General features: G+C 37.4%; 1 protein-coding gene across 14 annotated transcripts in view; it reads left to right on the forward strand.

Annotated features, from left to right (window-relative positions):
- The window catches only part of CADPS2 (calcium dependent secretion activator 2), a 567,394-nt gene that overhangs the window by 378,944 nt on the left and 174,042 nt on the right, over positions 1 to 14,408 (forward strand). For all 14 annotated transcript variants that reach the window (XM_050782592.1, XM_050782594.1, XM_050782597.1 and 11 more), the window contains exon 10: positions 13,965 to 14,073. In XM_050782592.1, coding sequence (XP_050638549.1) covers positions 13,965 to 14,073 — 109 coding nt within the window. The remainder of the gene's footprint in view (positions 1 to 13,964; positions 14,074 to 14,408) is intronic.

The following is a 14,408-nucleotide window of genomic DNA, read 5'->3' on the forward strand; positions in this document are numbered from 1 at the left end:
ACACAGAAGGGTGATGTCTGCATTTTCAACTGACGTACCGGGTTCATCTCACTGGGGAGTGCTGGACAATTGGTGCTGGTCAGCTAGTGCAGCCTAACCAGCGAGAGCTAAAGCAGGGCAAGGCATCCCCTCACCTGGGAAGCGCAAGGGGGAAAGGAATTCCTTTTCCTAGCCAAGGGAAACTGAGACACACAACACCTGGAAAATCGGGTAACTCCCACCCTAATACTGTGCTTTACCAAGGGTCTTAGCACATGGCACACCAGGAGATTATATCCCACACCTGGCCTGGAGGGTCCCACGCCCACGGAGCCTCCCTCATTACTAGCACAGCAGTCTGAGACCTAACTGCAAGGCGGCAGCGAGGCTGGGGGAGGGGCGCCTGCCATTGCTGAGGCTTAAGTAGGTAAACAAAGCCTCCAGGAAGCTCAAACTGGGTGGAGCCCACAGCAGCTCAAGGAGGCCTGCCTGTCTGTGTAGACTCCACCTCTGGGTGGAGTCTGACAGCTGTCTGACAGCTTTGAAGGGAGCAGTGGATCTCCCAGCATGGAGGTTGAGATCTGAGAATGGACAGACTACCTGCTCAAGTGGGTTGCTGACCCCTGAGTAGCCTAACTGGGAGACGTCCCCCACTAGGTGCAGACTGACACCTCACACCTCACACAGTGGAGTACACCCCTGAGACGAAGCTTCCAGAACAAGAATCAGACAGCAGCACTCGCTGTTCAGCAATATTCTATCTTCTGCAGCCTCTGCTGCTGATACCCAGGCAAACAGGGTCTGGAGTGGACCTCAAGCAATCTCCAACAGACCTACAGCTGAGGGTCCTGACAGTTAGAAGGAAAACTAACAAACAGAAAGGACACCCACACCAAACCCCATCAGTACGTCACCAGCATCAAAGACCAAAGGCAGATAAAACCACAAAGATGGGGAAAAAGCAGGGCAGAAAAGCTGGAAATTCAAAAAATCAGAGTGCATCTCCCCCTCCAAAGGAACGCAGCTCATCACCAACAACGGATCAAAGCTGGACAGAAAATGACTTTGACGACTTGAGAAGAGAAGTCTTCAGTCAATCAAACTTCTCAGAGCTAAAGGAGGAACTACCTAACCAGCGCAAAGAAACTAAAAATCTTGAAAAAAAGAATGGAAGAATGGATAACTAGAATAATCAATGCAGATAACGCCATAAATGAACTGACAGAGATAAAAACCATGACACGAGAGATACGTGACAAATGCACGAGCTTCAGTAACCGACTCGATCAACTGGAAGAAAGAGTATCAATGATTGAAGATCAAATGAATGAAATGAAGTGAGAAGAGAAGTCTAGAGAAAAAAAAGGAAAAAGAAATGAACAAAGCCTCCAATAAATATGGGAATATGTGAAAAGACCAAATCTACATCTGATTGGTGTGTCTGAAAGTCAGGGGGAAAATGGAACCAAGTTGGAAAACACTCTTCAGGATATCATCCAGGAGAACTTCCCCAACCTAGTAAGGCAGGCCAACATTCAAATTCAGGAAATACAAAGAACGCCACAAAGATACTCCTTGAGAAGAGCAACTCCAAGACACATAATTATCAGATTAACCAAAGTTGAAATGAAGGAAAAACTGTTAAGAGCATCCAGAGAGAAAGGTCGGGTTACCCACAAAGGGAAGCCCATCAGACTAACAGCAGATCTCTCGGCAGAAACTCTACAAGCCAGAAGAGAGTGGGGGCCAATATTCAACATTCTTAAAAAAAAGAATTTTCAACCCAGAATTTAATATTCAGCCAAACTAAGTTTCATAAGTGAAGGAGAAATAAAATCCTTTACAGACAAGCAAATGCTTAGTGATTTTGTCACCACCAGGCCTGCCCTACAAGAGATCCTGAAGGAAGCACTAAACATGGAAAGGAACAACCAGTACCAGTCATTGCAAAAACATGCCAGAATGTAAAGATCATCAATGCTACGAAGAAACTGCATCAACCAACAAGCAAAATGACCAGCTAATATCACAATGACAGGATCAAGTTCACACATATCAATATTAACCTTAAATGTAAATGGACTAAATGGTCCAATTAAAAGACACAGACTGGCAAATTGGATAAAGTCAAGACCCATCAGTTTGCTGTATTCAGGAGACCCATCTCACATGCAGAGACACACATAGGCTCAAAATAAAGTGATGGAGGAAGATCTACCAAGCAAATGGAGAACAAAGAAAAGCAGGGGTTGCAATCCTAGTCTCTGATAAAACAGACTTTAAACCATCAAAGATCAAGAGAGACAAAGAAGGCCATTACATAATGGTAAAGTGATCAATTCAACAGGAAGAGCTAACTATCCTAAATATATATGCGCCCAATACAGGAGCACTCAGATTCATAAAGCAAGTCCTTAGAGACTTACAAAGAGACTTAGACTCCCATACAATAATAAAGGGAGACTTCAACACCCCACTGTCAGCATTAGACAGATCAACGAGACAGAAAGTTAACAAGGATATCCAGGAATTGAACTCCACTCTGCACCAAGCAGACCTAATAGACATCTATAGAGCCCTCCACCCCAAATCAACAGAATATACAGTCTTCTCAGCACCACATTGCACTTATTCCAAAATTGACCACATAGTTGGAAGTAAAGCACTCCTCAGCAAATGTCAAAGAACAGAAATTATAACAAACTGTCTCTCAGACCACAGTGCAATCAAACTAGAACTCAGGACTAAGAAAATCAATCAAAACCGCTCAACTACATGGAAACTGAACAACCTGCTCCTGAATGACTACTGGGTACATAACGAAATGAAGGCAGAAATAAAGATATTCTTTGAAACCAATGAGAACAAAGATACAACATACACAATCTCTGGGACACATTTAAAGCAGTGTGTAGAGGGAAATTTACAGCACTAAATGCCCACAAGAGAAAGCAGGAAAGATCTAAAATTGATACCTTAACATCACAATTAAAAGAACTAGAGAAGCAAGAGCAAACACATTAAAAAGCTAGCAGAAGGCAAGAAATAACTAAGATCAGAGCAGAACTGAAGGCAATAGAGACACAAAAAAACCCTCCAAAAAATCAGTGAATCCAGGAGCTGGTTTTTTGAAAAGATCAACAAAATTGATAGACCGTTAGCAAGACTAGTAAAGAAGAAAAGAGAGAAGAATCAAATAGACGCAATAAAAAATGATAAAATGATAAAGGGGATATCACCACTGACCCCACAGAAACACACACTACCATCAGAGAATACTATAAACATCTCTACACAAATAAACTAGAAAACTTAGAAGAAATGGGTAATTTCCTGGACACTTACACTCTCCCAAGACTAACCCAGGAAGAAGTCGAATCCCTGAATAGACCAATAGCAGGCTCTGAAATTGAGGCAATAATTAATAGCCTACCAACCAAAAAAAGTGCAGGACCAGACGGATTCACAACCGAATTCTACCGGAGGTACAAGGAGGAGCTGGTACCATTACTTCTGAAACTATTCCAATCAATAGAAAAAGAGGGAATCCTCCCTAACTCATTTTATGAGGCCAACATCATCTTGATACCAAAGTCTGGCAGAGACACAACAATAAAAGAGAATTTTTGACAACATCCCTGATGAACATTGATGCAAAAATCCTCAATAAAATACTGGCAAAGCGAATCCAGCAGCATATCAAAAAGCTTATCCACCATGATCAAGTGGGCTTCATCCCTGGGATGCAAGCCTGGTTCAACGTATGCAAATCAATAAACATAATCTAGCATATAAACAGAACCAAAGACAAATACCACATGATTATCTCAATAGATGCAGAAAAGGCCTTTGACAAAATTCAACAGCCCTTCATGCTAAAAGCTCTCAATAAATTCGGTAGTGATGGAACATATCTCAAAATAATAAGAGCTATTTATGCCAAACCCACAGCCAACGTCATACTGAATGGGCAAAAACTGGAAGCATTCCCTTTGAAAACTGGCACAAGACAGGGATGCCCTCTCTCACCACTCCTATTCAACATAGTGTTGGAAGTTCTGGCTAGGGCAATCAGGCAAGAAAAATAAATCAAGGGTATTCAGTTAGGAAAAGAAGTCGTCAAATTGTCCCTGTTTGCAGATGACATGATTGTATATTTAGAAAACCCCATCATCTCAGCCCAAAATCTCCTTAAGCCGATAAGCAACTTTAGGAAAGTCTCAGGATACAAAATTAATGTGCAAAAATCACAAGCATTCTTATACAATGGTAACAGACAAACAGAGAGCCAAATCATGAATGAACTTCCATTCACAATTGCTTCAAAGAGAATAAAATACCTAGGAATCCAACTTACAAGGGATGTAAAGGACCTCTTCAAGGAGAACTACAAACCACTGCTCAGTGAAATAAAAGAGGACACAAACAAATGGAAGAACATACCATGCTCATGGATAGGAAGAATCAATATCGTGAAAATGGCCATACTGCCCAAGGTAATTTATAGATTCAATGTCATTCCCATCAAGCTACCAATGAGTTTCTTCACAGAATTGGAAAAAACTGCTTTAAAGTTCATATGGAACCAAAAAAGAGCCCACATCTCCAAGACAATCCTAAGTCAAAAGAACAAAGCTGGAGGCATCATGCTACCTGACATCAAACTATACTACAAGGCTACAGTAACCAAAACAGCATGGTACTAGTACCAAAACAGAGATATAGACCAATGGAACAGAACAGAGTCCTCAGAAATAATACCACACATCTACAGCCATCTGATCTTTGACAAACCTGAGAGAAACAAGAAATGGGGAAAGGATTCCCTATTTAATAAATGGTGCTGGGAAAATTGGCTAGCTATAAGTAGAAAGCTGAATCTAGATCCTTTCCTTACTCCTTATACGAAAATTAATTCAAGATGGATTAGAGACTTAAATGTTAGACCTAAAACCATAAAAACCCTAGAAGAAAACCTAGGTAATACCATTCAGGACATAGGCATGGGCAAGGACTTCATGTCTAAAACACCAAAAGCAATGGCAACAAAAGCCAAAATTGACAAATGGGATCTAATTAAACTAAAGGGCTTCTGCACAGCAAAAGAAACTATGATCAGAGTGAACAGGCAACCTACAGAATGGGAGAAAATTTTTGTAATCTATTCATCTGACAAAGGACTAATATCCAGAACGTACAAAGAACTCAAACAAATTTACGAGAAAAAAACAAACAACCCCATCAAAAAGTGGGCAAAGGATATGAACAGACATTTCTCCAAAGAAGACATGCATACAGCCAACAGATAAGTGAAAAAATGCTCATCATCACTGGCCATCAGAGAAATGCAAATCAAAACCACAATGAGATACCATCTCACACCAGTTAGAATGGCGATCATTAAAAAGTCAGGAAACAACAGGTGCTGGAGAGGATGTGGAGAAATAGGAACACTTTTACACAGTGTGGGATTGTAAACTGGTTCAACCATTGTGGAAAACAGTATGGCGATTCCTCAAGGATCTAGAACTAGAAATACCATATGACCCAGCCATCCCATTACTGGGTATATACGCAAAGGATTATAAATCATGCTGCTATAAAGACACATGCACATGTATGTTTATTGTGGCACTATTCACAATAGCAAAGACTTGGAATCAACCCAAATGTCCATCAGTGACAGACTGGATTAAGAAATTGTGGCATATATACACCATGGAATACTATGCAGCCATAAAAAAGGATGAGTTCGTATCCTTTGTAGGGACATGGATGCAGCTGGAAACCATCATTCTCAGCAAACGATTGCAAGAACAGACAACCAAAGACTGCATGTTCACTCATAGTTGGGAATTGAACAATGAGATCACTTGGACTCTGGAAGGGGAACATCACATACCGGGGCCTATTATGGGGAGGGGGGAGGGGGGAGGGATGTCGCTGCGAGTTATACCTGATGTAAATGATGAGTTGATGGGTGCTGACGAGTTGACGGGTGCAGCACACCAACATGGCAGAAGTATATATGTAACAAACCTGCATGTTGTGCACATGTACCCTAGAACTTAAAGTATAATTAAAAAAAAAAAAAAAAAGTTGCCTTTTCTTGGAAGGCGAGCCCTTAAGCTAGGCTTTGTAGGATATCCAGAGATAACACTGTGTTGATTATTAGCTCACAATCTAAAATTACAAAACTAAATTGATCATTTACAACACTAAGAATTTCAGCTATAAAGCTCTCACATACATAAATTATAAAATAATTGTATTTAAAGTGATGAAATTTATAAGCGGGTTCACAAATATAATAAAAGAATAACAACAAAAAAGAAAAGAACAGTATGCAAAGTGAACCAGCCGATTTGGAAAAGGATCATATAGAACTTCCAAAACTTCAAAACACAGTCACTAAAATTAGAACCTCCACAGACAGGGTAAGCAGTAGATTAGACACATCTGAAGAGAAAATTTGTCATGTAATTAATGATGGAATATTGATTAGAATCTGAGGAAGTTGCCTAGAATTCAACATGAAGAAGTGAAAAAAATATACATAGAGAAATTAAAAGATTTAATTTCTTTAAGAGGAAAGAAAGCTCCAAGATTATTTCTGATAGAATTTGAATAAAGACATTAAATAAAGGAAAAATGTGGCAAAGGCAACATTTGAATAGATGATAATGGGAAGATTTTTTAATTGATGTAGTCATGAATTAGTAAGAAATACAGTAAGTATTAACCATAACTCTTTTACTCCTAGAAATGTAATGATGAAAGTGCAAAATGACAAAGATTAAGAGAACATGTAAGAACAATCATAAAGAAGAGGCAAATAGGCTGGGTATGGTGGTTCACTCCTGTAATCCCAGTACTTTGCAAGGCCGAGGTGGGCAGATCACTTGAGGTCAGGAGTTCGAGACCAGCCTAGCCAACATGGTGAACCCCCGTCTCTATTAAAAATACAAAAATTAGCCAGGCCTGGTGGCGAGCAACTATAATCCCAGGTACTTGGGAAGCTGAGGCACAAGAATGGCTTGAGATGGAGGTTGCAGTGAGCCAAGATCGTGCCTTCCAACCTGGGCCACAAAGTGAGACGTCTCAAAAAAAAAAAAAGACAAATTACAAGAGGAGAACTGCAGTTGAACTTTCATAAGTCTTTTCCACATGGATATCTAAGCCTTCTGACAATGGAATATCTTCAAAATTACTGATAGGATTGCTGGGCTAAAACACTATATAAGTAATTATATCATTATACCTGAGTAAGAACAAATTAAAGACGTATTTTCAAATATTCAGATATTTCAAAAGGATATATTTTCGAATTAAAGGAAGAAAGAAATTGAACTCAGAATGGTAGAGTGTGATTCAAGAAGCAGTCGTCAGCAAGAAAATGAGTAAACTCAGGGATAAATATAAATAAATATTGACTTGTTAAGATCATATATTTTAATAATGAATTTCTGTTACTAAATGATAATATAGTAAACATGACTAAAATAAGGTAGAACTAATATAATGAGGACTGACTTAACAGATGGGAATGGGTAACGGAAGTAAAGCACTCAAAGTTTCCTGGGTTCAGGAGGAGACTTAAAAACAAGATTTGAGGAATCAGTGAGAGAAAAGAAATATATAGTTTCTGTACTGTTGAGGAAATAGAGAGATTTTGTTAATGTTTAATGGAGACAGGGAATGAAAGAAAAAGAGGCATGGCAAATACAAAGGGCAAGATAAGATACTAGAAATACATCTAAATATATCAGCATGTACAGCAAATGTAGCTTGTCTTTAAAATAAATCTTGTTAGAAGACTAGGTTTTTAGGGCTTTAAAAACCCCAATTGTTGTTCAAAGCAATCTAAAATATAACACAGAATAATTGAGACTGAAGAGATTTTTTTAAAAATTTACCAGATGCATTCTGACCACAAGAAAGATTGTATAGTTTTGTGACTGTACAAGAAGATAGACTTCAAGGCAAAAAGCAGTATCAGATTTTTAAAATACTCACTAAATAAATGTAAATAGAACAACTTACCAGGAAGACAGAATAGTCTGAGAAAGAAGGAACAATCTCAGGCATATGTATGAGATTATTTATCTTAAAAATATATAAACACTTAAGAGAATTGCATGAAGAATCCAAAGAGGGATAATCTTGATAGGAAATATTAACATTTCTCAATACTTGCTACATCAGAAAAGAATATCAGATATAGAATATTTGACTAAAATCAGTAAATTTGACCTAATGGACATGAATAATCACTGAATAATAATTATAAGACATGCATTCTTTTAAGCATAAAAAAAAGTTAATTAAAAAACTAGTCATGTGTTAAGCAGAACAAGTCTCAAAAAACACTAAGATTCAGAATTTTTCTGATCACAATGAAATTAATTTAAAAATCCAAAATATAACCACAAAGCCAAACTTAAAAACACACTTCTAAGTAGCTCCAATATAAAAAAGAAATCATAAAAAATGAGAAATATTTGGAATGGAACTCATAAAAATGCTGCTTGTGAGATGAGGTTAATATGAACTTAGAATAAACATAAATGCATATATTAAAAATGAATAAGCTAATTATATGAGTTTAAAAAAACAAGCAAGGCCAGGCGTGGTGGCTCACGCCATAATCCCAGCATTCTGGGAGGCCAAAGCAGGCAGATCACTGGAAGTCAGGACTTGAAGACCAGCCTGGCCAACATGGTGAAACCTTGTCTGTACTAAAAACACAAACAATTAGCCAGATGTGGTGGGGCACACCTGTAATCCCAGCTACTCGGGAAGCTGAGTCAGGAGAATTGATTGAACCCAGGAGGCAGAGGTTGCAGTGAGCTGAGATTGTGCAGCTGCACTCCAGCTTGGGCTACAGAACAAGACTCTATCTCAATAAATTAATAAATTAATTAAATTAAAGATATAAATCTCCCAAATGATGAGATAAGAAAGATGGCAGAAATTAAGGAAATGAAAAACAACAGAGAGGATTAACAAAATGCAATAATATTTCTCAAAAACATTAAAAAGGTGAATAAATCTCTGGCAAAATTGATTATGGAAAAGGGTATAAAGTGGCTAAATGATACATTCAAAAATGAGCACATTATTTCCTCAGGAAGGAAGACAAAACCCCCAAGTGACTAATAAACAGAAGAGAATATTCTTAGTCCTATTGGCAATAAGAATTGTAAACTCAAATAATAGTGAAATACCACTCCCCACCCATCAAAGTTGGCAAAAAATACAAAGATTCAAAATACCAAGCTTGGCAAAGATGTATTAATATTATATCTGGAGTACTCATATACCACAGGTATATATAGTATGCACAAATTGGAAAGCAGCTAGGCAACATTCAGTAAAGATGAAGATCTGCACGCTCTACAACCTAGCAGTTCCACTCCTTGATGTGGTACTAGAGAAGCTCTCACACGTGTGAGCAAGAAGACAAGATATACAAGAATGTCCATCATGGCATTGTTTGTAAGGACAACAAGTGAAAGAAAGTGAAGATCATCACTAGGATAGCGGTTAAGTGTGACAATTCAACTAACAATATTTATATCCAGATGGTTAAGCATCAGAAACATTTAACTTTTGGAGAAGAAAGTTGCAGAAGAATATATGTGATACATTCATATGAAGTTTGGAAACATGCAAAAAGTACTTGATGTTGTTTATCAGTTTTCTTCTATGTGGTACACATTTCAAAATGTCATGGAAATAATATAATAAACAGAAAAGTCAGCATGGTGTTTCTCTCTGAGAAGAGAAAGGAAATTGTCTTGGGTGAGTATGCGTAGGCATTAATTGTATCTGTCCTTTTTAAAAAAATACTATTTAAAGCATATATATCTCTAAGAAATTACCGTTCAACAAAGCCGAATGATGAATATATACATGTTAGTGTATTATTGTACTTTTCTTTATGTTGGAGATATTTCATAATATTTTTAAGATAATGCTGTGTAAAATAGCTTTATGAAAGAATAGTGGAACTTTGAACTAAGTTATTTTTCTAGAGTAAGAGAATGGACTTCTTTTTAGAACAAATACAATTGGACTGTTATTGTTTACCTCTCAACACCCCCACCTCCAACCCCTTAACCCTCACCCCTAAAAACACCCACACAATTATACCTTTTAACACAAGGAAACTGAAACCTTTAAGTGATTTAAAAAAAAAAAAAAAAAAAAAAAAAACCTTTATGGGAGCAACTGACTTTCATTTGTAAACCTTAAACATATATGCAAGGGAAAAAGTAAATTTATTGACAGTCTGTAAGATAAGGAAAGACACAAGGAAAATTCAATGTAGCAAGAACCACAAGTATCACAAGATATTGGCCTCAATCTCCCCCATTAAGGCTTAATGTTTTTATTTTTCAAAACAGAAATAACTTTATTCTTTTTCTGATTTAAAATAACGTATATTCTGGCCGGGTGCGGTGGCTCAAGCCTGTAATCCCAGCACTTTGGGAGGCCGAGAAGGGCGAATCACGAGGTCAGGAGATCGAGACCATCCTGCCTAACACGGTGAAACCCCGTCTCTACTAAAAAAAATACAAAAAACTAGCGGGGCGTGGTGGCGGGCGCCTGTAGTCCCAGCTACTCGGGAGGCTGAGGCAGGAGAATGGCGTAATCCCGGGAGGCAGAGCTTGCAGTGAGCTGAGATCCGGCCACTGCACTCCAGCCTGGGTGACGAGCGAGACTCCATCTCCAAAAAAAATAAATAAAATAAATAATAATAATAATGTATATTCTTTTAAAAAAAACTCCACACTGAAAAATAAAATAACCTATCATTTCACCATCCTGTAATAATCACTCTAAATATTTTAATATATATTTTAATTCATATATATAATGTTTGCCAATAGAATCACACTCTACATTTTTGCTTTTAAATTGCTGTTTATGTTATATCTTGGAAATGTTATATCTCAGGTTCCCATGTTAAGAAAAAAATCAGTCACATCTCTTTTAATGGCTCATAGTATTATCCTGTATAGTCATGCCGTGATGTATTTTAACCAAACTGCTTATATGCAACACTGCAGTGAACACAATGCATATACATCTTTGAGTACTTCTCCATTTGTTTCCTTGAGATACATTCCTTGCTGGACCAAAGGAATGCATAAAAAATAGTAAGACTTTTCGTACTGTATCAGTAAGAGTTTTCCAGAAAGGCCAGCAGGCTGGAACTCCAGCAGAAGCTGATGCTGCAGTGTTGAGGCAAAATGTCTTCTTTTTCAGAAAACCTTAGTTTTTGCTCTTAGGGCCTTCAGCTGCTTGTATGAGACCCACCCACATATCAAAGATAATCTCCTGTACTTAAAGTCAACTGATTATAGATGCTCACCATTTCTACAAAATACCTTCTCAGCCACATTTAAATTAGTGTTTGATTAAATAACTGGATACTATAGCCTAGTCATGTTAACACATTAAAAAAGTGAATAAACCTCTGACAAAATTGATCATAGAGAAGGGTACAAATGATGAAATGATACATTAGAAAATGAGCAAACTACTTGATCAGGAAACTCACAGAAAAGAAAACTTCAAATGTTTATCGAGTATAAGGGAAAATTCTCAATCGTATTGTAATGGGAACTCAAATAACAGTGAGAACATTTCCCATTCATCAAAATTGGCAAAAAGAAAAAAAAAAAGAACATAACCACACTTGCCAAAAATGCGCTACATCTTTGTACCTATGTACTGTGATGTACGTAAAGCATAAGTATATCACAGAACCTGTTGCCAGATGACCTTCCATAAAGACCACACCAGTTTCGATTTGGTCCCCACACTGTGTACTGGTAACCATTTTTATTTTTGCTAATCTAATCAGTATATTTTCTAATGAAGTATTATATTTGTGTTAATTTTCAGTTTTAAATCCACAATTTGTCCTGCAACTTAGCAGTCTCTAACATAGTAATTTTCACAATGACTTGCACCCTTTACTTTGTACAAGAGCAGAGATGAGCAGAGAAAAAGAGCTCTGCTTTTCTTTGAATAGAAAATATATTTTCTCCTTTTAAAAGTAACAATGTTGATCTCTGCATCTTACACCTGTCATTACCCCAAACCTGTCTTTCTGGCCTCAGGTACAGAGAGTTGATGTGAAAATAAAAAAGAGCAGTCATCTTTTACCCATTTTTCTACCATGTGTTCTGAGTTTTCCCTGTTGGTTTATAGTTCTTTATATTTCTGATGTGAGTTGTTGATTGAATATATGCTTTGCATACATCTTCTCTTAGTCCGTTGCTTTGCCTTTTTTACTTTCTTCATGATACCCTTTAAATGAAGAGAATTCCTTGATTTTAATGTAGCCCATATTTTCTGTTTCTCATAATTAGTTTATTTTGGGATCCTATTGAAGTAATCACTGTCTATTGAAAGGTACTGTGTTTCCTTAGTTTCATTTTATGTTTAAAAACAGAAAAAGGAAATAGTTAACATTAACCAAGCCCAGGTAACAGAGAGAGACCCTGTCTCTACAAATAATTTTTAAAAATTAGCTGAGCATGGTAGCATGCACCTGTAGTCCAGCAATTCAGGAGGTTGAGTGGGAGGATCACTGGGTCCCCAAGGGTGGAGGCTGCAATGAGCCATAATCATGCCACTCTCCTGCAGCCTGGGTGACAATGTGAGACCCTGTCTCAAAAAAAGAAAAAAAAAATACACTAACAAAACTATTTTCCATGGACTCTGTGTTGTAGGATATTTTGCAATTTAGATGTATATCCACCAAACAGCCTTTTCTCCTGCTGGAAACAGAACCTCCCTCTCTCTCTGTTGGGGGACCTTGTAAGAGCCTGCCTGTTGTAGCACCTAATGTTCTTTGCTGCATACATGAGCTCTTGACCCAATCTGGGCTAATGAAACATTCCCCATTTACAGTATTTTGTTCAAATGTGGCCTTGTGATCCAAGCAGACACACTCAGGGAGGTGACTTCAGAGCATCTATGGTTCTAGTAAGACTTTAGCACAAGGAAATGAGGCCAATTCCAAAAGACAAGAAGAATTAAGAGGCAGAGCAGATCTTAGCAGTGTTGTCACTGGCTGCCCAAAATTTACTCTATCCTGGCCCTGCCTGAGGTTTTCATTATGTGGCCACTAAATTCTCAACTTTTAATGATTTTTTTTAAATTTTTGTATTTTATTATTTATTAATTTTTTCTTTTTTTTTTGAGACGTAGTCTTGCTCTGTCACCCAGGCTGGGGTGCAATGGCACGATCTCGGCTCACTACAACCTCTGCCTCCCAGGTTCAAGCAATTCTCCTACCTCAGCCTCCCAAGTTGCTGGGACTACTGGTGTGTGCCAACATGCCTGGCTCATTTTTTGTATTCTTAATAGAGATGGGGTTTCACCGTGTTACACAAGATGGTCTCAATCTCCTGACCTCGTGATCCACCTGCCTCAGCATCCCAAAGTGCTGGGATTACAGGCATGAGATCTTTTTTTACTTGTTAAAAGTCTTGGTATAAATATGCTTGAAAACGTGGTCCGGTGTTTATGTAAATCTAGGACTACTCCTAATCTTACTCTTGGAGATTTATAGCCTACGTTAGCATATTAAAAGTCATAAGAAACCATAAAATAAAAGAAGGCTATTTATCTTCTTAATAGGCTAGTAATCCCAAACATATCAACACGAATACTTATTTATGGTGCTTATATTAATATCTTATAGAAACTTGAGCAGCAAATCATTGTTTTGGGGAATACTGGATCTTAGGCATAGAAGAACCAACAAATGCAAGCTGACAAACGAAAGATGCTTTAATCTCCGAGCTAGGTTTTGAAAAATGCTCAAATTTAATAATTTATGTGCAAATTATGTTATATTTTTAATTGGGAAAAGAGTATTTTGATAAAGAAAAAACCAAAAGTTAAATTTGGTAAATTTAATGTGACCAATCTATAAACTTCTTTTTTTTTTTCTCGAGCAGGTTAGCCAATATACCTTTGCTATGTGCAGTTACAGAGAAAAAAAGTCTGAACCACAAGAATTAATGCAACTTGAAGGCTATACTGTGGATTATACCGATCCCCACCCAGGTAACTCTTAATTGAATCACTTTCCCTGCCATGTATGTATGGAATTCTTATAAATACCCTGTGTCTGTTCTACAATTTAAACCCCTCTCGATGAATAGGGTGCATATTTCACTTATATATCTGGGCAAGACTTTATGAGATTCAAATTATCTCTTTTGGAGTGCTTTTATTCTTAACCATATTTCATCATATTTATTATTATTTTGGCATGAGGTTGAGATGTGTAAAAGTCACTGTAATTGAATAATTATATGAGATATAACAATGTTTTCAGAAACTTCTTTGCTGGAAAGCAAAAGTTATAGCAGAAATAGACAGACAAATGGCAAATGAAT

This window comes from Macaca thibetana, chromosome 3 (assembly GCF_024542745.1).
Source record: "Macaca thibetana thibetana isolate TM-01 chromosome 3, ASM2454274v1, whole genome shotgun sequence".
Classification (NCBI taxonomy): domain Eukaryota; kingdom Metazoa; phylum Chordata; class Mammalia; order Primates; family Cercopithecidae; genus Macaca; species Macaca thibetana.